At 39.2% G+C, this 26,166-nt stretch overlaps 2 protein-coding genes across 2 annotated transcripts; one reads left to right on the top strand and one right to left on the bottom strand.

The window, feature by feature from the left end:
* Positions 1-5,274: 5,274 nt before the first annotated feature.
* ttc36 (tetratricopeptide repeat domain 36) lies at positions 5,275-7,864 on the top strand. Its single transcript, XM_085244054.1, has 3 exons — positions 5,275-5,471; positions 5,678-5,866; positions 7,522-7,864. The coding sequence occupies exons 1-3, from the start codon at positions 5,366-5,368 to the stop codon at positions 7,788-7,790; spliced, it is 564 nt and encodes a 187-aa protein (XP_085100180.1). The 5' UTR covers positions 5,275-5,365; the 3' UTR covers positions 7,791-7,864.
* Positions 7,865-7,900: 36 nt separating this feature from the next.
* On the bottom strand, positions 7,901-12,713 carry LOC146560164 (F-box only protein 40). Its single transcript, XM_085244053.1, has 4 exons — positions 12,650-12,713; positions 12,432-12,464; positions 10,448-12,319; positions 7,901-8,823 (listed from the first exon to the last, which is right to left on the bottom strand). Exons 2-4 carry the CDS (start codon positions 12,432-12,434, stop codon positions 8,641-8,643), a joined length of 2,058 nt encoding a protein of 685 aa, XP_085100179.1. The 5' UTR covers positions 12,435-12,464; positions 12,650-12,713; the 3' UTR covers positions 7,901-8,640.
* Positions 12,714-26,166: the final 13,453 nt, after the last annotated feature.

The raw sequence follows: 26,166 nt of genomic DNA, 5'->3' as shown, positions 1-26,166 counted from the left end.
ACCCAGAAAAAGTTTGCAATGCTTTGGGCAACTGTTGATGAGCCAGATGCATACTGCTACTTTCTTTCACATAGTCTGATTTTTTCTGATTGGCTTCTGCTGATTGTAGAACTACATGGATTTTTCCATGTAGTTCTACAGCCACAGACAGAGGCGTGATGGAGGCCAATTTTGATGTCTAGTTACCAAATTGCTCCTGTATGCTGCAAATTGAGATTGATATATTATCTTAACTATTTTGGAGAAAAATGTACAAGATCATTATTTGAAATTTGGATAACTTTAATTGATAAAAAGAGTTTAAACTGTGCTGTACTAAATATTGCAATCAAGTGAGTTTTTCCATTTTTTGATTTATTTGATTCACATTAAGTGTATACAATATAAAATATTTAGCAGGATAGAAAAAAATCTGTCAGGGTTGCATAAAGTTATGGTAATTTATTACTGTGCAGAATGAATATTTTCCTTTTATCTCTGCTGCTTCTCTTTGTGGAACATTGAAAAATGTATTCACATGAAACTCTTTGAGCAGGCAAAATCTCCCATTGGTTACACTGTTCATACTGCGACAAAGGTTTTCAAATGGATATTGCTTTGATCGAAGGGGGTCACGAACCACTAATGTTTTTTTATTTGCTATGTTTTATTTACAGTATTGGAAATGATAGTTTATATTGCAAAGTACAGCAAATTTCTGCTGTTGATGTTAAACGATACTATAGGGCTGGGGTCGGCAACCCTAGGCACGCGTGCCACAGTTGGCACACGAAGGGTTAACTGATGGCACGACCATAGCTGGACTGGCCATCGGGCATGCCGGGCATTTGCTCGGTGGCCCGGTGACTTTTTTTTTTTTCCTTTGTAACAGTATAAATAATGAAAGGTGGTGGATTGGCCAGGTGCTGGCTGGTGTGTAAAATAACTCAGTTGTTTGGTGGTGGCTATGGCGGAGCTTCCACAGATTCAGTAAAATTAACAAGTGGTGGAGGCCAGCAGGTGGATGAGGGAAGGGGAGGCAGGAGAAGGAGAGACCCGAGGCAGCTGCCGGTCCGAGTGTCAGGTGAACTGAACTTCAGGTAAGAAGTTATGACCTGCAGTCTATCTGGGTCAGATATAAACTAAGTTTAGGTGGAGTTTATTTTCGTTGTGCTGACTTTTTACAGTCAGTTACAATAACTCGTACTGGGTACTAGCTAGCATGACAGAGTTTCTATACAGCTGGGTGGGCGCTATGATGTTACTGATAGTGAACTTTATTTTATTCATAAGGTTAGTTAGTAGAGTTGCCAACCGTCCCGTAAAAAACGGAATCGTCCCGCATTCAGAGAAATTATTACGCGTTTCGTGTTGAGCTGAGAAGGGACGCAGTTTGAGACACAAATGTGGATTTATTCTGTGGTTAGGCTGCATAGCTGCCTCTTCTTCATTCTCTCCCCTCTCTCTCCTTTTGCTACTTTAATCATGAAACTGATCAATGATCAGCTGATCGGCTTTTCTTTCTCGTTTGTTTATCGCCCACTTTGCGCCACAAAGAGGAAACCGCCGGATGTCGCGCTAAAAAACAGCAGCATGTTTAAGCTTGATCAGCTGTTGTTAGAATTTATTTAATATTAATTTCTAGTATCAGCTGATGTTTGCTGGAGCCACAGCTGTAAAAGCTGCTGGTCATGATATCGGTTTGTATATCTGGTGAGAGGGAAACATGAAGATGTAACCAGGAGATGTCCTTACTGAATCATCAGAGCTGAACAGGTGATGGAGAAACAGGTTTACCTTTTAGGTGACATGAATGAGTTGAAGGGAAGTTATGAACTGTTTCTGAGAGACAAATAACACCAAGATCCTTTTCTACGTAGCTGACAGCTGGTAACTGTGCAGGGGCGGGTAGGGCATTAACAGGGAAAGGGGGGCACTAAGAAATACTTTCTTATTCTCATTTAAAATGTCTGGCTGTTATTAAATAATTATCTGAAGCTTACAACCAAAGTTTTTATCAGACATAAAATGTATAGCAATCATACATATACCAACAAGATTGTACATCACTGTCACAACAGCATTTGTTTTCATTTAATGGCTTTAATACCTGGGGGGCCGGTCTCTAGTCTAAATGCCCGGGCCGATTTTTTGTCTCAGTCCAGGCCTGGGCACGACACGCAGTGAATTAATCTGAGAAGGTGCATTAAAAATATAAATGGCCGCGCCAGCGATGCACATCGCAAATCAGCTCGCATAGACACATTAGTTGTACCTCTTCTTAATGACAGTATCTTAGCTAACAAACCCAACTACTAGATTCAACTTGTAATTGGCTAAAAATAACTTGGGACGTTGTTAGCTTTCCGCTAAGCACAGCATCAGCACCACGGAAATATATGGATAAATCCGTAGACTCGAGACACAATGCATTTTTGTGACTTTCAGGCGTATGGACCAATGTTTTATTTTCTGATCAAACCAGAAATCTTTAATGAGCAGCTAGATTTGACTCACATTAACTGGCTGAGTTAATGCCAGTTAATGCAACATTAAGGCAGCTGGAATCCATAGCTGTGCGTGTTCATGGAGCTTGCATTTTCACCTGCTGGACATCACTACCTGACAAGTTTAACTGTCTTCAGAACATTGCAGAGGCCTTATTGACAGTATTTGGCTCTACATGTCTGTGTGAGCAGATTTTTTCTCACATGAGTATCCTCAGGTAGCCGTCTGAATGCTGGACACTCGGAGACCTGTGTCTCTGAGTGGGAGACCAGATATCAGATTAACATGTGTGTCTCTGTATTAACAGACATGCCATATTGGCTTAGTTTATTTTTCTTATCATTGTTGTGAGGAGACCATAAATAGCATTTGTATTTTCTGTTGTACAGTTCATTTGCTGTTATGGAGTTCTTGTTATGGATTTGTTTCAAATAGCTGATAACTATTCGCTGATAGCTGCCAACATCTGCAAACAAATCTAATTCTATAAAGTGGTTCTTTATATTGTGTGTGACTTCTGAGGAAATTTTAAATGGCCATCAGAAAGGTTGCCTACCCCTGCACTAAACACATGGAACCACTAACAGAAAAATAAAACAAGAAGTCACTAACACAGAGACGAGGACTGAACACAAGAGAAGACAGAGGAGACAGGAAGGAAAGAGAGACTAACAAACCTGAAGAGTAGAGGTGCAAATAATAAAACAACAGGAAAACATATGATCAATCAAAGTGGTAATGAAATTCATGAACACAAGGAAACACAAAAAACTATTTAAAAAAAACCCCGACAAATATAATCCACTTTCAAAACTAAAAGAAATTATAAACCAACCAAAACTCCAAACTCTGTGTCATTGGCCCACACTGCTGTTGTGCCAGTACATTAAGTACCATAGATTAGCAGAGCTTTATTTGGATATCTACACATGCTCAATTTAGTATTTCTGAAAGCCTTTTGATGACAATTATAAATGTTGAGAAGGTCAGAACTGTGGTAAAACTTGTGTGCCCCAATGTGGGTACATGTGGTTAAAGGATCATTACTGTGGTACCAGCCTGTACTACAACTGAAGGTTCTGGGAAACTTTCAGTTGTACCACTTTACAGCAACTTTACCAAGCACCTAGACTGGATTGGTACGTATATAGTGCTTTTGTTACTCTAATTGAACACTGAGAGTTCTTTTTACCTTATCATCTACACATTCATAGAGTGCTTCAATTCTATGCCTAAGCATCTTGTTTAACATGTATAGACTAGCATAAATGCATCAGGGGCTATTCGGGGTATATTATCAGTTTGCAATATGAAAACTGGAAGAGACGGGATCAAAACACCAACCGTATGATTAACAGACAACCCACTGCACTTCTTGAGTCACACTCACCACAAACATGTATTGGAACTTGTTGAAATTGCACTAAATGCAAACCTTTACATAGCTTCTTTACATCAAAAATGAGTTATTATGCAATTGTTTTATTTCTCTACGCAGTAATTTGAGATATACTAAGAGAAGTACTAAAATAAAGCATAAATTCTATGATAAAAGCAGCACAAAGGAGCAGCAATGATATTAATAATCACATACAATAAAGCAACATTTTTTCTTTAGAGGTATAAGAGCTCAGTTACCTGTAGAGAGCACAAGGAGAGTGATGAACAGAACCATCATAGATATTTTTACTGATGGTTCTCAGTTTTCAAATACGCAAGTTGATCAATGTGTATATATACTTTGGTACAGATATTGCTAAGTGGAGGAACATCTGCAAGCAGTAGGGATGATAGGCATCTATAGCTTCTGATCTGTGTGGATGTGGCATCATCTTCCTTCCTTCCTGTGTTTTTAGTACCACAAACAACTTACTAGAGCTTTCTGAGAAACAACCTCTTGCACAAAATCCACAAACACCCAAATGTGTCTATGCAAGGGTCTCATGTTTTTTACATGAGTTTTTTTTTTCTGTGTTTTTGAGACTAAAATCAAATCATCAGTGGGATTTGATTTTCCTGGAAAATTTTAATAAATTGAATAAAATGAACAGTAAATTTTGGGGCGATAAATTGTTCAAAAATTTAGCAAACCAAAGGAAAATAGAAGCACCCAGTATTTGTTGTAACGGTTATTATTTTATGATAAAGTCCTATGGCCAGCCACTTTATTAAGTAAATCCTGGTCACTTAATTTGGCGCACCTGTGTGCATTCACCTGTGGCCACTCTATTAGGTACACCTACGGTCTTATAAAGTAGCCACTTTGCCACTCATGGCAACAGTTTGTGTGGTTAATAAAATGGCCCACCATGGATAGAGTATGCTTATGGATAAATCAAACAAGCAAACACAAACTATCATATAAAACATTAGGGTTATTCTGTCTCCTTCTACCAAAACAACAAGAGTCAAATGAAGCCAGGCCAACAGTATTTGTATAATACTATTCAAACATGGCAAGAGTGTTTTACAGAGGGGTTGAAAGAGACACTAAACATATGTGAACATGTCATGATATAAAGCAAACACATACAATCATGATAAAAATGAATCTTGATAATATACGAACTGTAATAAAGTGAACAATAAGAGTTTTTCCAATGTTTACAGACGTCCAGTTTATTCTGGTGTACTTATGTCTGTGCTGTGCGGTATGCAGTTTTTACTGGCCTGCATTTCTTAGTTAACAGGATGCAGATGTATTTAGTGCCAGAAAATCTCAAAGTCCACCTCTGCTTCCGCCCCCTTCTCTGATTGGCTAATAGACATGGCAAAAGTTAGGGGAGGAAGAAATCTCTGTCCTGCTGTAATTTTGGTGGAATGATTTTTTCTTCCTGTCTTTCTCTCCTTGTTTTGCAGACACCAGTAAGACAGTAAGATGGCCTCGGCACATGACAGAGCTGTACTGCAGGCTATATTCAACCCCACCACCCCCTTTGGAGACATTCCCGGCCTAAACCAAGAGGAGGAATTAATTGATGATGGTGAGCATGAGCTTCTGACTGGTGTGTCTCAACATATCATGTCACAGTATATTGAATTTATTTGAACACATTCCATTTCTGGGCTGCGAAAAACATGACATTGTAATCCAAACTGATTTCCGAGTGACATTTCTCTGTTTTCCTTTCCACGGTACCTGTCAATTGAGTTTGAGTCCTTTTTCAACCTGTTTATCTCCTCCTGCCAGACAGTGGCTTTGACAGAGAGTTGCTGAAGCAAGTGAAAGAGCTGGAGATGCGGGGTGTCTCAGCAGCAGAGACTGGGGATTTACAAACTGCGCTTCAGCTGTTCAGCCAGGCAATCCAGATTCTTCCTCAGCGAGCCTCTGCCTATAACAACCGGGCACAGGCCCTGCGACTGAAGGGGGACACAGCAGGTATGTGCAACAAATTCAATAGAATAGAAGAATAGAATAGAATACTTTTATTTGTCAATTTCTTCAAATGTACTTGCCATACAAAGGAATTGAAATTACGTTTCACACTGTCCCATGCGTAGACATTGACAACAATAAGGTGCAGATGCACAACAAAAACAGCCCTAACAATAATGTAATAAATAGTAATATAATAATATAAATAGTGCTAAAAGAAATACTAAAAATATATATATATAGTTGCAGGTGTGTGCAATTGCAATGCAAGTCAGGAATGTTTTCAGTTCTTGGTTCAGAGAGTGTTTCTTTGTTGGAGAGTGTGCGTGGGTGAGGGGGAGTAGAGTCCAATCTGTCTTCCTATACTTCTGCCAATCTGGTGATTCTGCTGGCTGGGAGTCGGGAGGGAAGAGAGTTCAGCAGTCTCACAGCCTGGTGGATGAAGCTGTTGGTGAGCCTGGTAGTGCGGGAGTGGAGACGTCTGTATCTCTTTCCAGAGGGCAGGAGGCTGAACAGACAGTGCGCGGGGTGGGTTGCATCGTTGACAATTGTGATGGCTTTGTGGGTGAGGCGAGTGGTGTAAATGTCTTGCAGGGAGGGGAGTGGTACACCAACTATCCTCTCAGCTGTTCTCACAATGCGTTGTAGAGCTTTTCTGTTATAGTCAGTGCAGCTACCGCCCCACACAGTGATGCAGCTGGAGAGGATACTTTCAATAGTGCCTCTGTAGAATGTAGTCAGGATGGGTGGTGGAGCACTTGCCCGCTTGAGTTTGCGCAGGAAGTAGAGGCGCTGTTGTGCTTTCTTGGCCAGTGATGCTGTGCTGGTGGTCCAAGAGAGGTCCTCACTGATGTGCACCCCCAGGAACTTGGTGCTGCTCACCCTCTCCACCGCAGCGCCGTCGATGGTCAATGGGGGGTGACAGGTGTGGCCTCTCTGGAAGTTGACAATAATCTCCTTGGTCTTACTGACATTTAGCAGGAGGTTGTTGTCTCTGCACCACGTGGTCAGGAGCTCAACCTCTTTCCTGTAGTGGGTCTCATCGCCCTTGATGATGAGCCCCACCAGCGTTGTGTCGTCCGCAAATAATAACCCTTTCCAGAGATGCCATGGTGTGCCAACTTATCAGACTGCCGAGTCTAAGGCCAGCGTGAATACCGGAGCTTTGTCTAGCTGATGCACTTTGTCAACAGCGATGGTGCTCTGAGATAGTGTGGTGTTTGGTTGCTTTTACCTGCTGCCTGACATAAGAAGGGCAGGTTTGTAGGCAAAAACAACAGTCCTTGACTCACTAATGACTAGCATGTCACTAGCAACTGCAGATTTCTAAAAGAACGTCTATTCATCTGAAAGTCATTGTTATGTGTTGTTGAACCAGTAGAACAAGGATATTACTAATACATATAAAGCTTTTGAATGGATAATGCTCGGTTATGAGCAGTTTACTTGAGAATGACTTTTTGTTTTTTCCTCATTATTTGATTTCCACAGTACTTGAGAGAAAAGTAGTTCAAGCACATTTCAGCTGTGTTTATCAGAATGAATTTTTCAGTAGCCTGACCCAAAGCCAAAGCTGAGTATCTTAGAACATCATGGCCTAAAAAAAAAAATCAACTTTCCAGACATGTGTTTGGTTCACGGTGCTGTTCTCTTTGCAGGAGCCCTGGGGGATCTGGACCAAGCGATTGCTCTGAGCGGCAGCACTGGGCGTACTGCCTGCCAGGCGCTGGTGCAACGAGGCCTTTTACATAGACTAGCACGCCAGAATGATGAAGCCAGAGCAGATTTTGAAAAAGCAGCTGCACTTGGAAGTGAATTTGCTCGACAACAAGCTGTGGTCCTTAATCCATATGCTGCCCTGTGTAACAAAATGCTGTCAGAGGTGATCAACAAAATGCGCAACCCTGAAACATCTGACATGCAGTGATGTAAAACATTAGGTGTTCGTCTTCTCTGAAAGTCTGAAATCAATAAATTAACCTTTTTATGATGTTCTTTAAATTCTGTTCATTGTGCTGCTTTAAAAAAAGTCACGAATCCAGCTAAAAATCACATTTATTCACATATGCAGATCACACTTATTTCAAACTGAGTTGTTCTCATCACAAAGCAAGCACTGCTGTATTTTATTAAATATGACACATGCAGCATGTGATGTAATCTCCAGCATTAAAATGCCAAACCACACCATTTGATACAGATGGGATACTTAAGTTTTTATCCACTAGATGTCAGTCTTGTCATACTGAAACAGTCATCAGCGTTTCCCCTTCCTTGATTTTTCTTTCAAACATTGCCTTTCACCATAAGAATGAAATATGCTGGAACAAACAGCACTTGTCATCTCAGTCATGCCAAATGGTTCATCTAATATCATGAGGATGTTCCCCAGGCAAAACATGCCCAAATGCGAAAATTCGAAATGCAAAAAAGACTTTTAGCATTCACGTTTCTCTCCACACTACACTGCATGACAAGATCCATCTCAGAGAATTTTGCACACCAACGAGAAAAATGATCTGAGTAAATGCTTTAAAAAAAAAGGATGATTACATCACCAAGATATCCTGTTACACTAAATTATTCTTATTTCTAATATACGACAGATTGTCTTTCTGCAGGGCTTTAACACACTGCAGCTCTGATTTTATACAGCAGCTCTACATGCGGAGGCTTTTTCCACTTTTCAGATGAGTGCATACATGTTACGTCTCAGTGATTTCAAACAAGGCATAACTCGTGTTGTGGTCTGCCCGCTGTGCTCTGAAACGTGAGCGTTATCTTTTATGCTTTAGTTTCCCATGTTTGTCTCTGACCTCTCCCAGGCAGGGTAAAGCCACCGGCTCAGTGCGATCTTCTCTCTGGTAGAAGGAGCAGGTTCCCAGGTGATTTGACATGGAAGGAGTATCGCTGAAGCTCCATCTGTCCACAGAGGAAAACTGAGAGCTGAATTTCCAAACCTGTAAAACACAGAGGCAGAATTGAAGGAGGTGTGGGAGGCTGTCATGGCATCTATCAACTGTTTTGCAGCTACAGTATACTGCGATGAGGAGGAATCTATTTTTAAATACCATGGAATCTAGATCGCATAATACTTTTATCACATGTTAGGGCATGGTGTTATTTCTGTTTTGATCCGTGACAAATGTATACAAATTATGCAATTCATCTGAGAGCAAATACCCAGCTGTTGCCTACACAGTCTTATTAACATCCTATGTTTCCATGAATGATCACATATCTGACTTGTTATGGTAGCACTCTGTTTACTGGCAGCAATGTCTCAGGCCATTCCACATCACTGATGTCATCGGCATGCTCTTTGTCTCATGATCACTGCAGTACAGAGATAGTCAATGCAAAAATATACACACGTGCATTGATAGTGTTTTTTGCTTCATTACCTCCAGCAGGGGGGCTTTGATCACACGTTTGTTAGCAGGAAAACTACTTTGTGTAGCTAAAAAATTATGAAAGCAAGTACAACCAAATTGCAACTGAAAAATAGATGTCTTATCTATCCCACCTTCATTTTCGCTGCTCACCAACAACAAGTATTTTTTTTTTACCAGCATATTTAATTTGATCTTCAAAAAATCTGGAACATTATAGTTGTGTTCTCAGTCAAAAGATTTTAATTATTTCATTTTGTTATAACTCCCTAGCTGCCAAATTCAGGTATTTCTGTAAACTACCAAAATTCTTTAATAATAATGATAAGCAGGCATCTACAGAGCCTGAAAAAGTTCTGCACAGCTCAACGTTTGTCCTGAAGAGATGGTACTTTAATGAAACATGCATTTAAATTTCCACAGCTCAGTATTCATAAATCTGAACCACTTAAAATGTGAACCCTTTACTCAGTTCTAATAATTCCAGAGAGGATTTAGTTAATTTCCGGCTCCAGGACCAACAGGCATCCTTGTGGGGTAGTGGCCTGAGCCACCAAGCTAGCTAACTGTGTGACTTTAACCAGGGTTCAATTCTAGTTGTCGTAGGTGAACCTCTAATAATGCCCAATTACAATCGCCTTATTTTTCTTTATATGCTATGTAGTGCTTTTTTTTTTTTTTTTTTTTTGTTTCTTCTGTTGCTGTTAATTAGCAAACCATTGCTTGGGCACCAACGTCAGGAAAGAAAACTAAATTTCATTTCCTTGTGGTTCCTGACCTTAGAAGAAGCTGATATTTTGCAAGGACACAGACAAAGGCAGTAAATCTCCAGGGTCTGATTCAGTGGGAACTCAATAACTGTTGCCAACACAACTGCGGCTCAGTTTGTAATATTGTTAGAGAGGACTATTGAGAGTCAGGAGTGTTTATAGTGCAGCTGCTGTCATACTGTATGAATGACTCAGATTTTCCAGTGAAAGTTAATAGAATGATGCCAGGTACTAAAGGGAAACTGATAGAGAAGTTTGACATGATGTAAATAAATAGAAATGGTAAAACAATATGGTGCACACACTTATCTGTGAATGCAATCAAATTTACAGGTCAGGGAATATAAAGTGACTATAACAAAAAAAAACAAAACACATTTGCAAAAGAAAACCAATATATCTAGATAAATAAGATTACTTGCTTTCTTTTGGCAAATCCAGGAACTTCCTTCACTGGAGTGTTTCTTTTTCTCCCACTTGAGGGAGACCATCCCTCTCTCCTGCAGCAATGTGGCACACACCTCTCTCAATAGATGGGAGACTTGGGACAACTGAGACAATGTAAAACTGTCAAGGTAACCAGCAATATGCTGAATGATCTCCAAAGGAAGGCTGCTTAGGGGATCCAGATTTTGTGCATCATTCCTTTTAGGACTGAAGGTTTTCCCACCTGCACAGAGTGATGAATTGGCTTTTGGTTGGAGTACCAGAGTGCTGCCATCTTTGGAGAACTTAACTATTGCTTCCTGACCTGTTGGGTGAAACCTCATCTGGGTGAAAGTACAACCAAGGTATGCTAAAGGGCAACGCTGCTGAAACCAGCCATTTAGAGAGGCTTGTATGTCAGAATGCACGTTCTTGAAGTGAAAGCAGTATTCATCACGGCGAAAGTAGTGGCCACACATGTAGCTGAAGGCTGAACTTGTTTTGTTGTGTCTTCTAGTGACAGATTCTGCTTCGATGTATAAATAAAGACGACAAGGTTTACCTGCTATGACATCAGCTAAGGAAGCATCTTGCTTGAAGGGTGCAGAAGAAAAGATGTACGTTTGTGTTCCTATATCTGTGTAAAGACCATCTGTCGACACACTCTCTGAGATCGAATGTCCCTTCAGTTCTTTTTCCAGGGAGCACAGAAGTGTTGTGCTAACCTCTTCACACTTTGGAAGATCCTCAATTGAAATGCCCAGATCTGAAGTGTCAACACTCTGGTGTGTGGTTTGGGCCTTGCGCGAGGGGTCTTTCAAGTGATTGCGCTTTGCTCGATAGCTGGTAGGCACATTAAATGTTCGGACGCTTTTCACCTCAATGGGCTCCAGACTCCCATAGACAAAATCCTTTTCTCTTGGTGTGCAAGCAGCAAGTTGCCCAAAGTTAATCAGCATTACCCCATTGTGCACCAGATACATATTATATTCTGCAATGTTGACTTCTTTGCCTAAACGCTCAAGGACCCCATCTTGCCATGGTGCAAGGCCAGTGGCACCGTCCATGGTTCTGGCAGTTACAGGACATTCTCCACCCTGGTGTAATTCTTTCTGACTCTTTGATGATTCTTGGTCTTCCTTTTCTTTTCCTTTTTCTCCCTTATTCAGGTTTTTGATGGTTTGCTTGCATCCCTCCTTCTCCTTATTGAATATTTTCTCCCAGGAGCTATAATTTTGAATACTTGTCACATCTGTGCACTTTGCCAAAGTATCTCTCTCCTCTTGACTCAGTTCTTCGTCCAACTTTGCACTGCCATTTTCTGTATATTCACCACTGTCTACAGAACAGCAAGCATTATCTGCAGGACTGTTGATTCCAGCAGCAATGTTTTGCACGGCAGAATCCTCCAATATCAACTCGGGAAAAATGTTCTTCATTTTGATTGATTGAAACAGCTGCTCTTGGTCCCTATGAGCCATAGCAACATCAAGATTTTCCTCAGTGTTTACCACAGGGTTTTCAGAAACATTTCTATAAAAGGTCAGGTCACTTTCTGAAATAGGCCAGCGGTTCCACTCCTGAGAGCAACAGACCAAGCTGGCAGGACAGACCTCTAAGTGTTTGGCCAGCCTGTGGCGCAGCATGGTGAGAGGACAGCCATAATAAACATTAAGGCAAGGCACTATCTCATTTGGACAGAGAAGCTGGTGCTCTTCTTGCTTGCACATGTGGAGGCTTGCACCACAGTTTTTGTGACATTTCACGACTATACATGAAACAGAGGTCTGCGCAGGGACTTGACAGTGGACATTGTAACACTTGTCACAATGCTTATGATAGCCCACTGGCATCTTCATGCTTTTTACCTAATGAGAGAGATAACCCAGCACAGAAGGTAGTAACAGTAGTAAAATTTTCAAGTAGAGTAAGACTTAAACATTTCTGATAGTTTTAAAAAGTGAAAATTACTTTACATACCATTTTGGCTTAAGAACACAGCAGCGTGATCATCTAAGAACAAGTCAAACCAGAAACATGTTTACAGTCACATGCTGACCAAAAAACTGAAATTCACAGCTGATAAGTTGAATTATATGTTCAGGTTAAAAAGAAAAACAATATGAAAACCACAAATCTCAAAGTTTTTCTTTGAAAAAAGCAATAAGAGTGGAGACAATAAGAGAAATATTTCTCACCCTTTGTTCCTTTGTTCACTGGCACCTCTGAATAACCTCTGCACAGTGTCTGGATAATATAAATAGACACAACAAAGGGGCAGACAGGCCAGTGGGACGGGGCACCATTGTCGCACAGCCATTAAGAGCCAAGGTCAAGTTACAGTCTCTACCACTGCTTCACACTGAGAGGGTGGCAATCAAAGCAGGTCCTCACATTCTTAAAAAAAAGGTTACCCTGTGCTTAAAAACATAAACATTTCAACTTGTTTGATTTACTGAGTTTCCAACATTATAATGTTAAAACTTTATAATTCTATTCCCACTGATTGAACTTATTTGTTTTGATTTCCTTTCAAAATAACATATTCCATAACTGAATGAATAAATTACTTAATAAATATTTTTTTTATTTGATTTTATAGATCGGTGGCATCTAAAATACCAAATCAGTTTTTAGATTAATTAAAGTTTTTTTTTCAGTGATTATTTAATTAATCAAAATTTGAACAATGCAGTGTGTTGGGTTAGGTTAGGCTCATGTCATGTCTTCCACTAGGTGTCACTCATACACTTTCAGAAACTCTACCAATGTTTCGCCAGCCAATTCTTACTACATATTAGTTACATTTACAAAGAGAAGAGAACATACTGTGTAGAGTTTCCTGCCCCATCTCATCAGGAGGAGATAAAACAGGAAGCCAAGGCCGTCACTTAGGCACCGTAAGATAGAAAGAATATGGTTTAGGCTTTATGGCCCTGGGAAGAAGCTATAAGAGTAACTGTTAGATACTTCGAGATGTTGCCAGACACCCTCCTGTGCACATCTCCTGTCCGGACATTTGTAATGCTCAAAGTGTTGTATGGAATAATGAGAATCGTATGGAATAAAGAGATTGTTGATTGAGCATTTATACACCGAGTGTTGCTCTTCCTTCAGCCCAAAGATCAAAGAATTGGGGTATTTAACACTATACAAATCTTATTGATGTTTTTCGAGGCTTTTTGAACTGGAAACTGATGCAGTTGTGGGAAACATGGTTCTGTCGGGAATTATCTTCATCAAACAAAGCACTGGTTTAATAAATCAAGACTAATCCACTCTAAAAGTCTAGTAAGCAGTAGATCCAAATAGTGCATATTTGAAAATGTTTACATTGTTTCTCCCCCATTCTCTTTCAGAAATACTGTGCTATGGTACAAATTGGGAGACATTAAACTTGTTAACTAACTCTAACTAATTACACTCATTCAAAATGAGACTGGTGGAACTACCCTTTTTTATTTAACAGCACCATCCTATAAACATCTACTGACACCTGTTTTCCACCCTATGTTAAATGTGCTGTAGACTGAATTTCACAACTGGCATCTGGAAGTTTGGAAGTTTATTTTTTCTTTTCACCTGGCACAGATTACAATGCAGAGCTTATCAGAGGCAGCTGGTTCACTCTCTATAGGCTCTGCAATCAGCATACATTACATCGAGCAAGAGACAGAAAGAAAAAGAGAGAAAGAAAGTCTACTCTAAGTAAAATTACTTTTTGCAACAGAACAGCAGCACAGCTGAGACTGGAGTTAGATTAGTTGATTAATGTCTGAAAATTGCTTCCAGTTGAGTTCAGAAATGATTTATCAGCTTTGTAAAATTGCTTCAAAATTTACTAAAACTCTTTTAAATAAAATTCAATCAAATTAAAACTTTGATCGTTGCATTGTTCCCCAGCATTTAGAGTAAGAAAATGCTTTTTATTTTGTCTCTGCACATTGCTGGTGATGTGATTTTCTGTGCTGCACCGTGGAACGACCAGAAACTGTAATTCGAAGGTTAAAAAAATAATTTGCATCATCCAGTCTGTGTTTTCAGTCACATCTGTGTTTTTAAAAACAAGCACCAGGTTTAGATTTTTTGATTTCTGGCATAAAGTTGGTGGAAAAAATAATAAATCAACACCTTCCTCATAAGTGTTTATTTAATATATGCCTGAAGCCAGCAGCTGGTTATGGTAATTTAGCATAAAGACTGAAATAGAAAGACTGGCTCTGTCACAATATCTAGCTATTGGCACCTGCAATTTTCAATAATTGCCACACTCTCTTCACTATCTTGTTCTTAGTTGAATAAGACAGTATAAATGTAGCTTTCATTGCATTTTCAAATGAGAGGTACAGTGCTGTAAAAAGTGTTTTTCCCTTCTTGATTTTGTAGGTTTTTTTGCACAGATTTTCACACATGTGTAAGATAAATGAATTTTAATTTTAGACAAAGATAACCTGAGTAAATGACAGTGATTTCATATATTAACTGAAAGACACCTGGACCCAGGTGAAAAAGTAATTGCCCTTAAATCTAATAACTAGTTGGGCATCCAGACTTTGACTAGACCACTAATTAACACTTTTTCAAGGCATTGTAGTGTTTTTGTTTGTTTGTTTCATTTTTTGTTTTGTTTGTTAGTTTTTAAAGTTTTTATGTGACCAATGAGAAAATTAAAAACAACATCCCAATCATGTTTTCAAAAAATGTAATTTTCATACTCAAACTATTCAGTGTCTCTTCTTTACTAATGGATGTGGTCATTGTCAAAGATTTCCAATGACGCAGCTGGAAGGCAGCTGTAGAATGGGCCCAGTCAACATAATTATCAAATTTGCATTACATGGCATGCATATGTATTCACTACGTTTAATATTGGAAGTATTTTAAAAATGTCACTATATGTTTAAGTCATGGTTCTACCTTGTGAACCAAAGCCTAATTTATGCAGTTAAGTTTTTCTTATGAACTGAATTTTAGCTCCACATGCTAAGTCAATTTGAACTGTGCTGATTAAAAGTTTTCTGAAAAGTTTTGATAGTGTTTGGCATACCAGGTAAGTGTATTACTTGTACTTCCTAACTGTGCTGTCATTTATGGAAAATGAGCACAAACCGCACAAACTATGTCACAGTTGGATGTTTGACATGCAGCACAGCACTATAAATTTAGTTAACCAAGCCAAGCAAAAAACAAAACAAAACATGGTGCTTCAAAGTAGAAGAAGGAGAGAAGACAAAACGATGAGAATATTCCCAGGTCTTTGGACCTCAACAGCATTGTCAATACTTTGTTCAGTAAGAAATGTTGAAAAATATACACTAATGTGTGTGTGTGTGTGTGTGTGTGTGTGTGTGTGTGTCTGTCTGTCTGTCTGTCTGTCTGTCTGTCTCTGTCTGTGTGTGATTACATTAAGATAAGATGGGTCCTAAATATTCAGGTCCCATCTTATCTTAATGACCTTGTAGTATCACCCCATTGGAGCTCTTCGCTCTCGCACTGCAGGCTTACTTGTTGTTCCTAGAGTATTGAAATGTAGAACGGGAGGCAGAGCCTTCAGTTTTCAGGCCCTCTTCTATGGAACCAGCTTCCAGTTTGGATTTGGGAGACAGACACTATCTCTACTTTTAAGATTAGGCTTAAAACATTACTTTTTGCTATAAGCATATAGGGCTGGATCAGGTGACCCTGAATCCTCCCTTAGTTATGCTGTAATAGACGTAGGCTGCCGGGGGATTCCCATGATGCACTGAGTTTTCCTTTCCAGTCACCTTTCTCACTCACTATGTGTTAATAGACCTCTCTGCATTGAATCATACATGTTATTAATCTCTGTCTCTCTTCCACAGCATGTCTTTCATCCCGTCCTCCTTCTCTCTCTCCAAACGGTTGCAGCAGATGGCCCCGCCCCTCCCTGAGCCTGGTTCTGCCGGAGGTTTCTTCCTGTTAAAAGGGAGTTTTTCCTTCCCACTATCGCCAAAGTGCTTGCTCATAGGGGGTCATATGATTGTTGCATTTTTCTCTGTATGAATTATTTTTGGGTCTACCTTACAATATAAAGTGCCATGAGGCCACTGTTGTTGTGATTTTCGGCGCTATATAAATAAAATTGAATTGAATTGAATTGAACGTTTAGACATCTTTGTGAGGACAGAAAATTGGCACATCACTATACTTGAATTTGAAGGCATTTTTGAGGCTCAATATCTGGTTTTAGTGTCAGGGTTACAATTAGGTTATGGTTAGGTTTAGGCTAAGGGATAGGGCTGGGCTCTCATTTTCGATGGTGTACAGCAAGCAGCGTGGGAAAGCATTATGTCAATTAGATGTCTGATTAAGATATGAAAACAAGTGTGTGTGTTTGAGTGATATATCTAGAAGCTAGTTCTCTGGAAATAATTGTTGAATAAGTAATTTTGTAAATGAGTGTGCTTGTTTGGCACGGTGACCCATCCAGTCTGTCTGTGAGGATCTGTTGTTAATGGGAGTCTCTCTTCTGTTCCATGCTTATAGGCTTTACAGTTGTCTTCATATTACTTTAGTTACACTAAATCTGTTTTGGGCTTGTGGTAGACAAGTTGAACCATGTTTATAGCATAAGCTTTAATAAATGTGTCCATTACCCAACTCCTGTATGTTGTCCATCATGCAGATGAAAAGCTGTACTGATGATACTGATATTGCTTTGTGATCTTATTTTTGCACTCACACAATGTGTATGAAAGAGAGATCGAGCAAGTAAGTGAGTTAGTAAGTAAGAGAGAGGGGGTGAGAAGATGATAAGAGTGGCTGCCCAACACTCCCACTAGATCGCCTCAACGTAGAGATCAGGGATTCAGGAATGTCTAAGGATTTCCTCTGTTCAGTTGAAATATAGATGCCACTCAATAATATGCAATTTTGTGATAAATATTTTTCTTATTAACTAAAAGTTTCACTAAAAGTTTTCAAAGCAACAAAATGTTTAACAGAACACTGAACTCCCATTTAATGAAACTCAACTGAATACTCAGCTTGAGCTCTTATGCAACCGGGCAGCTCAAGAAGAAGATAATTGCCGCTTGTTCATTTTCTGTGGCATGGATTTGAACAATTCTGAGGCTGTGAGGTTAATGATTCATGGAAGCTCCATGTCATTTAACTCTAATTTAATGTTCTGAAATGTGACTGGACAGGTTTAAATGTTGAAAGAAAAAAAAGTCAAACTTGATTAATATTGAAGACATTCAAAATCTGACAGCACACAGCAGGACTGCTGGAAATATCACAGGTTTCATGTTTTAAAATGAACGTTTGCTTGTTTTCACCAGCACATAAAACAGTGCAAACTTCTACTCTCTGTAGAACTTCCTATAAATCTCATCCATTTTTTGGACATTTTCACTTTTATTACCATTCTTCTTAAAGAAGGACTCTATTCCGGGACCTCCATCTAGTTTATTATACCTGGTAAAACTAAGCCTAAACAACTGGGAATGCAGAAAGATGAATGTATTACTGTTGAAATTTCAAAAGCTCGGGAAAATGTGTTGGTACTGTGATTGTTACAGAGCGTGGCCTGGCATAAATAAGCTCTATGCTTTTTTGAAAATCAACAAAAGTGAAAACATGAGGTCTGTATTTAACTGTATTTTAACTTTTAGGCTGATAAACCAAAGACTTTTTGCAGTGTCTGGAACTTACGGAATGATTCGATTTCTCTTATGAATCTCACAAATTAGTTAAAGAGTGAATAAATTTCGTTTATTCTGTGATTCAGCGCTGAAGGAACATTCAAACTCCACAAAGAAGGCACTTCTGTCTTTGAGGTGGTAGTGCTAACCACTACATTACAGTGCTGCATTACATTGCTTATATGAACAGATTTTTAGGTACACCTCAAATCATGTGTAAAATGCTATTTGAGATAAACTGCATTCATCACATGTGATAAAAATCTCTCATACTGTTTTGTAAGCACTTGTTCCCCTTCTGTGCCTGTATCATATTATTTATACATATATACATACATACATACATATAGCTATGCTTTTTTTCGATTCAAAAAGGTCTATTCAACTCATTAAACCATCTCCATCATTATAATGTACTATAGTCTTTTTAACCTGACACTGCAAATTAGCGTGCAGCTGGAGGATACATTTAATAGTATATGCCTTTGGGTGTGTATTATACTACGAAGCCCTTCTGGACGACATATTGTAGCATATGGTCATCCCAAAATAGAAGAGAAAATGTCTATACTCAACTTCACACCTAGTTTTTACTTTCTCATTATACAGCCCCCCTACTCCCTTCCCACTTAATTAAGAAGGTGTCATACACATTTTCTTTTAAATCCCTCTCCAGTTCAGCTCTCCAGCCTCTTGTCGGATCTGACTGAGTAACGAGATGGTTTGCTAACCCTGACCAATGAACATGCAAATGTTTATAGCCATATCAATTTAGCTTCCGGCCTTTCTGCACCCAATATTCTGCTTTTAATTACGAAGACTAATTAAAAGTACCTTGTAATGAAGTCTGTGTAGGTTCCCCCCGGGGCAGGGTACTTTGTGTCATTTTGCATCATTAATGCAGAATAGGCTGAAGAATGACGAATTTTTAAAAGTTGTAAATGAGACATTTTACTCCACTTGTTCTCCTAATGTCTGGAGCTAATAACTGCAAAGAGAGGGAGGACACAGTGTAGAAGAAGTTTTCAGTACCAAGTCATTTCATGCCCAACATACAGCAATAATAAATGACAGATCATATACAGTAAAATTCATGAAATAAGTAAAACAGTTGTTGTAGACAAGTTAAATAATAAAGTTCACTGAAGCCATTTATCACTTTGTCTCTTCCACAGATCTAAAGTTTTCACACTATTGTTGGTAAAATGACACACGGGGGGGTGTCTTTGTTTGGCTTGTGTGTGTGTGTGTTACATCAAGTGACAATATGACAGAGGAACAGTTTGCGCTTGCATGATTGACTTAATGCAGATGGAACAACTTATGTAGCTATGATGCATATCAGCATCATAGCTATTGAACAGTTATTGTTGGGTCCATTGAGGTGATTTACCATGCATTAATTGATTTCTTGGGCCATATATCTGATTGTATTTCCTTAAAACATTTTAATGGGTGATTGTAATTTTGTGATTCCATCCAACTAATAGCCCATTCCAACTGAACACATCATTTATCATATGAAATTGTGGGCAAATTAAAAACTACTCCAAGCCAGAAATGTCCATATGTAAAAATCTAGGATTCACCCTCTTTGGAATTGAAATGGCATTTCAATGACCCTTGAGGTCAATAAAACGATGAATAGCCAATTAACTTGTGTGAAGTGTAGCATCAGCAATTTTGCATTTAATGTGCATTCCCCATTCTGTGTATATTTTTCTATACTTGCATTGCCATTAAACTGAAAGCACAACAGCTGAACTGTTTTTAAATATGCTGTTTGAATAAAAGTGCTTTGACATGATCTATCTAGCCCTGAGCTGCTCTCCAAAGCTGCATTTAAGTTAAATGGTAAATAGCCTATATTTGTATAGCGCTTTACTCAGTCCCTAAGGAACCTATACCGCTTTACACCACATTCAGTCATTCACACATTGGTGATGGCAAGCTACATTGTAGCCACAGCTGCCCTGGGGCGCACTGACAGAGTCGAGGCTGCCGGACACTGGCGCCACCGGGCCCTCTGACCACCACCAGAAGGCAATGGGTAAAGGCAATGGTCTTGCCCAAGGACACAACGACCAAGACTGTCAAAGCCGGGGCTCAAACCAGCAACCTTCCGATTACAAGACGACCTGCCAACTCTTGAGCCACGATCGCCCATAGTTAACTTAATTTAGGTTTTGGGGAAGACTTGTGTAGGGTTGATGATAGCAAATTTGCTGCAATACCACAATGAGCTAACTGTGGTGAAAAGTTCCCATAGAACTGAATGTGATTATATTTATTTATATTCAGCTAAATGATGATCAACATGTTGAAGCTATTATTAAAACAAAAATCAGCTTAAAACACAATCACAAAATGAACTGATGCGTAATGGTGGTTCTGAGTGAAAGAGCCTCTGACGGTTGCTGCTGTTTGTGAAAGTATCAAATAATTTTCACTTATCGCCTCCCCATTTCTGCTGTTTGTTTGCACTGAATAATTTCATCTGTGATCCATAGGAAAAAAAAAAACACACAAGAGAATGTCACGCTATAGACAGTGATAAAGATAATTTCTTGTCAGGTGCAGGTAGAACAGTCTCTGTGTGTTTCAGCTGCTGTGGGGCTGAGTGATAAGCAGCAGACACTGATAAGAGACCTCAACAGACTCACAGGATGTGACTCCCACTGCTAACCTTTTACTTTTCCAACAAGTTTAGTAATGCACTGCAATAGTGTGTTTAAATACACATGTTTCAATTGCAATTATTCTAAAAGCAAGGAAGCTAAGTACTATGAGCGTGCAACATTTTTCTGTGACTGCTGTGCTTTTAAAACAGCAGTTGGGCATATTTACATAGATTTTTGTGTTCTTTTGTCTTCTGCTAACAACTCCAATGTACAACATGCAAATTGGGGTTTTTTTTAGATAACAGCAAAAGTTATTACTGGGAAATTACACCTGTGTGTCATAAAGTGCATTCTGAATCCTGGAAAATCCAGCTTTCAAAGCTATTTTATATCATGCTTTCATAATTTTAAGGTGTTCATTTCATCTAATGTTTACACATGTGCCTATAGTTCCTCTATAACCAAGACAGGATTAGGAATTAATGCAAAAAGAAAGCAGCAGACACAGACGGATTGATTGAGAAGGAGTTCTTTAAACAAATGTAATGAAAAGACTAATGATATTGATTCAATACAAATACAGCACTAATAGCTCCATTGGAGCTCCTCTAAATTAGAAAAACTGATGGACAGCTACAGCTTAGTGTGTCTTTTCTTTGTCTACACTTCTATTCACAGGTAGAGTCACTGTATGAAAACGTACTCTGCGCCTCTGAATTTTGTACTCATTCAATCAATGAAATCTTGACCTATAAAACATGGATCATACATCATGGGGGGGAGGTTCACAAGTTTACGTGCAAAAACTGGGAAACACCTCGAGCACACAAACAATCACCTCTTTTCACCCCAAAAAGCCCACACTCAGTAGATAGTCCATGAAGCCACATGGATCAGAAATGTATGAAATACCCTGCTGTGCTCGTCTCCAATTACTGCCATCGATGTTTACCCCCGATTTGGCCCAGACTCTCACAGCATGCCCTGTTGGTCTCAGTCTCCTACAACTGCTGCCTGCAGCTCCTCTCCAAATGGGGGCGTGACTCAGCTACACAACTCCGGGGGAAATGCCACTCTCATGCTCCATTAGTCTCTGCGTCCCCAGTGGATGAAGAAAAATGTATTCACTGCTGGGATATTGCTGCCACAGACATCTAAATAGCAACCATTCGTCCTTTCTGCTGTATCCTCAACGCATGGAATGACCTCATAAATGGAAGCATACTTGTGGACAAATCAGTAGAGGAGAAACTAAGTTTATAATCACAGCATGCGAAGATCAGGAGGTTGACAGCAATTATTTTACCCTGAAATTGCGCTACAAGATGAATATGGGTTATTTTCATGCAAAAATGAGCAACTGAAAAGAAGTTGAAGCTGAAAAGAATTTTGTGAGCATCCAGCTGACTATACAACAAAGCAGCACAGTGACCTTCAGACAAGGTTTTTCAAAGGTTTGCTGCAGGAGGATAATGATGGCTTTAGGTATCAGCACATATGTACATCTACAAGTCACCATGGTTTTTTTTCCATTTGGAAATCATGATTTTGTGAATATTTGTCAGTCAGCCAGCCCTGTAGCTCTAAATGGGAGGAATCACGAAGCAAATGCTCAGGTCACTGCTGCAGTATTGATTACCAATGGAAGATGTCTGATTCTCTTTCTCAAGTCTCACTCTTTACCCTGCCACAAACACTCAGGCACACAGAGGCGCACAACTAAATTATACTTTGCTGTTAGTCTGAACTCATTTGCAGTCAAACTACATGCTGGAAATGTTTATGCACAAGCTGTACAACTTACCAAGCAAACAGCACATACTGTACATGGTGTTTGCTTCAAAACCAATTTCCAATTTACAGTTGAAGTGTTGTGCTGTGGGTGTTTGTCGAACATACAGTATCATTCATTTAGCAGACATTAAATCTGAAAGCTTGGTGGGGTGTTTATTGAAGTCCTGACCCCGTCCTCCGCTCATTAAATTGATTCATGGATTCAATAAGTGGGGCACGGGCAGCAGGTGCGCATGTCGGTGCACACACAAGGCTCATAGGCATCCATCACACTGATCAGGTATCTTCAGCTTCTTCGCCATGCAGCACTCTCACACAACCCCTGCAGATGTTGCTGGCTCACAGCCCAGTCACACCACAGGCTAAAGTGTCTACTGTGGCCTACACATACACATTCTTAAAAAAGCTAATAGAGATACAAGAAGATGCAAAAACACGCCCAGAGAAAACAGGTGCGGACGTCTTTATTCTCCAAAACGTTGTGCTTGATGAAAATAGCTGTGTCATTCAGGTCAAATGCCAAATGAAGTTAAATTGTCTTCTGGAAAAAGATCATTCACGCTTCACTGGACATTTAGAGCCTGATTCTAATCCGCACATCTAAAAATAGACGCACATCTTTAAACTCCACCTCAGTGATGCTGGAGATTTTCTGAGGTTTGGTGAAACTATCACATCATCTACGGTTTTGAGGAAAAACAAACAGCCTGAGGTTAAACGCCATCTGATTTTGTCATGGGTAATGTAACTGTGTTATTTTACCTCACTATAACAAACATCTGACTCAATTATACTCTGAAATGGGATAAAAGACTAAGCTAGACAAGATCTTTAGGAATAGTTTATTATTTGACCAATGATAATGATAAAGTGAACATGAATAGATAGCGGGTGAATCTCTCTTGCTTAAGAAAGCCTTTGAACTGACGTGTGAATTAATAGTAGGACCATCAAACCCATTTATGACCTTTAGATTCCTTTTAACTAGTTTCAAGTTTTGATGAGCAAAGGGTGAGAAAGAACAAAGAAACCCTTGCATGTTTCCTGAGAACACACGCTGGACAGGGAGTGTTCTTGTGTGTTTGAGAGAGGAAACTGGGACACACTTTGCTCTATACAAAAAAAATTCAACAGAAACCAAACATTTATGGGGACACACACAGCACACACACACATTTAGACTAAGCCTGATTCTATATTCATCTCTTTCCCGCCTACGGCTCACCGAGTTGTAACGCCTTCCATCGTTAGTGTGTATGGATACCTTCAAATGAATTATACTGAATCTGATTTACAATATTTATGAAGGCATTTTTAAGGTTTCCACCAGTGACTTCTGATGTGCCTGATTTCCTTCTGTAATTTGAATTAAATAAATAAAAAGTTACAGTGAATTCAAATAGATGCATTTCTATTTAGCCAGCTTTTTTGCTTATGACATATTATTACTATGAACTCTCAAGATAAAGATAAATAGCACTTAGGATTTAATTCAGTGGTGTATCTTCAAAAATGTGGATTTTGTTTAACCTCATTACATATAATGTTTACAGTGTCTTTCACTTTTCATTGAAATGTGGTCACAATGAATGGGAAGCATAAACCAGTCCATAGAAAAGTGAGTGAAAGTTCCTCTTAAAAGTTTAGTGTAAAATTATCTGAGTAACCAGAACTTTGTAACAGAAAATTCAGTCCCTGCAGCCCAAGTAATAAAAGAGAGTTCTGGGTCATCACTTGGAGTGCTCTGTTTGGGTGTTGCCACCATGGGTCAATCATTGGTTTGTGGACTACCATTTTAAAACCTTGTGTTTGACATTTTGGAAAGCACCGTCTTTATTTTTTAAATTTTATTTTTAAATGAAATGGTGCATGATTTATTTGCTTCCAGAAAATTATGATCCTGACCTTAATCTCTTCACTGAAAGCTTATTTTGTCTGTCAGAAATTCACCTTTTCTAAACCATTAAAAAATATTGGTGACAGGGAAGGGATGGCTATACTCTGCGCTGTTATAGCTTAAATTTATAGCTGTAGATATATTTAATAAAGTGCTGATAATAGAAGATTATAAGAGATGCAGAGCTTGGGCCTCAGTTCTGTTCAAACGTTACAGCATGCAGTGGAGACTTGGATCCAGACAGTGTATCATTGCAACACTGATACATCACATTTTAACAAGTACATGCTGCCAAAGCAAATTATTCTATTCCAGCATATTTTTCTATAGTCAAATTCTTGGTCAAGTGTTCATTATAGTGGACAAGGTTCAGGTTTCACAGTGAAAACATGCACTGGTGAGAAACCAAATAAATTGCTTCATACCTGGAACACTATCATTTCCCCACGGACTGACTAATGACATACCGAGAGAATTTGCTTGTTATGACCTCATTAGCTTTGGAAAATAATAAGTTTTTGCTAAGGCATTTTGTTTACCCAAGATTTGAACTTATACCTGTGAGAAGAGATAAAATCACCCCCATCCCCCTCAAAAAAAGCATGAAATAAACAAAATAAATAAATAACTAGCACATGATTAATGTTGGATAATGGTACCATTACTTGGTTTTGGTAAACAGGATGAGCCTCATTAACAGGCTGCCATCAAATATGTTTATCATATCTAGCAGAACAGGACTTTTTTTTAAGACAAGAGGAGACTATTTTGAGCGCCACGAAAATGTTTACACGAAACCATTAATATCACACTTGGATCCATTAAATCATTCAAACAGAATGAGGAAAGAATGACAGCAACAAATGCACAGTGAAAAAGAAACTGTTTTAGATGTGAAAACTGAACAGGAGGAAATAGAAAGAAACTCTGAGCCATGGCTTTCAGGTGGAAAGTTTTTTGCTTGTAAACTTTTAATTTTATTTAACTAATTACTCAATGTTTTTGTTTTGTTTTTTGTTAAATTGAATTCTAAATGGAAAAAGTAGTTCTAATTAATCCACACACTCAGCAGTTCTCTTCCTTAGATGAACACTTATTACCACACAATTTCTATTTGTGGCAAAGCTGTGCACTGTCTTTCTTATTTTGCTGTAGCCATTGTTTAGAGTTCAGCCTGTGCTGAGGTGACAGTCTGTAGAATTGTCCAGAGAAAATGTACTGTGCCAAGACTTGGACCTCAAACAAAGCAGTGCGAGATTTCCTTTCTTCTCTGGTGCCCCAAGTACAAATTCACTCTGAGTCAGTTTAATGTCTCTGAGGTAGAAGTTTATTTATAGTTCAGGAGCAATGACATCAAAAGAGAAAAGGGGGAAGTTAAGAGTACTACTCATCCTTAACACTGAAAGGATATTTGAAATCCAGGTTTAAGAGTTTCATCTGGCTTACTGTATGCTGGACCACTGCTGTCACTGCAGTTCACATTCAGAATGCCAAAAGCTCTCAACTCTGCTTAAGGAGGCACGGTTGTAGATGTAGGGGGAAGCCACTAGTGTCCTCATCAACACACAAATACTCCCTGCAACTGCAGCCATGGGCATGAAGCCACAATTAATGGGAAGTGCACGTCCTCTGGTCTCCTCTGAGCATTACATCTCTCACTCGTGCCTTCCTACAGCCTCTCCAAGTTGGTGCTTTATGGCCAAACATTGGCATAGCACTCTGCTTAGAGCTGTGTG

This window comes from Mchenga conophoros, linkage group LG14, assembly GCF_057382185.1.
Source record: "Mchenga conophoros isolate Kocher_MC1m ecotype Shallow Benthic linkage group LG14, M_conophoros_male_GT1.1, whole genome shotgun sequence".
In the NCBI taxonomy this organism is placed as follows: domain Eukaryota; kingdom Metazoa; phylum Chordata; class Actinopteri; order Cichliformes; family Cichlidae; genus Mchenga; species Mchenga conophoros.
This window is presented reverse-complemented; position numbering and strand designations above follow the sequence as displayed.

Coding starts and splice junctions, on each gene's coding strand:
- ttc36 (XM_085244054.1), top strand. CDS start 5,366: ATGGCCTCGGCACATGACAGAGCTGTACTGCAGGCTATATTCAACCCC. Junction 5,472..5,677: donor GGAGGAATTAATTGATGATG/GTGAGCATGAGC, acceptor TCCTCCTGCCAG/ACAGTGGCTTTGACAGAGAG. Junction 5,867..7,521: donor ACTGAAGGGGGACACAGCAG/GTATGTGCAACA, acceptor TTCTCTTTGCAG/GAGCCCTGGGGGATCTGGAC.
- LOC146560164 (XM_085244053.1), bottom strand. Junction 8,824..10,447: donor CCTGGATTTGCCAAAAGAAA/GCAAGTAATCTT, acceptor TGTGTTTTACAG/GTTTGGAAATTCAGCTCTCA.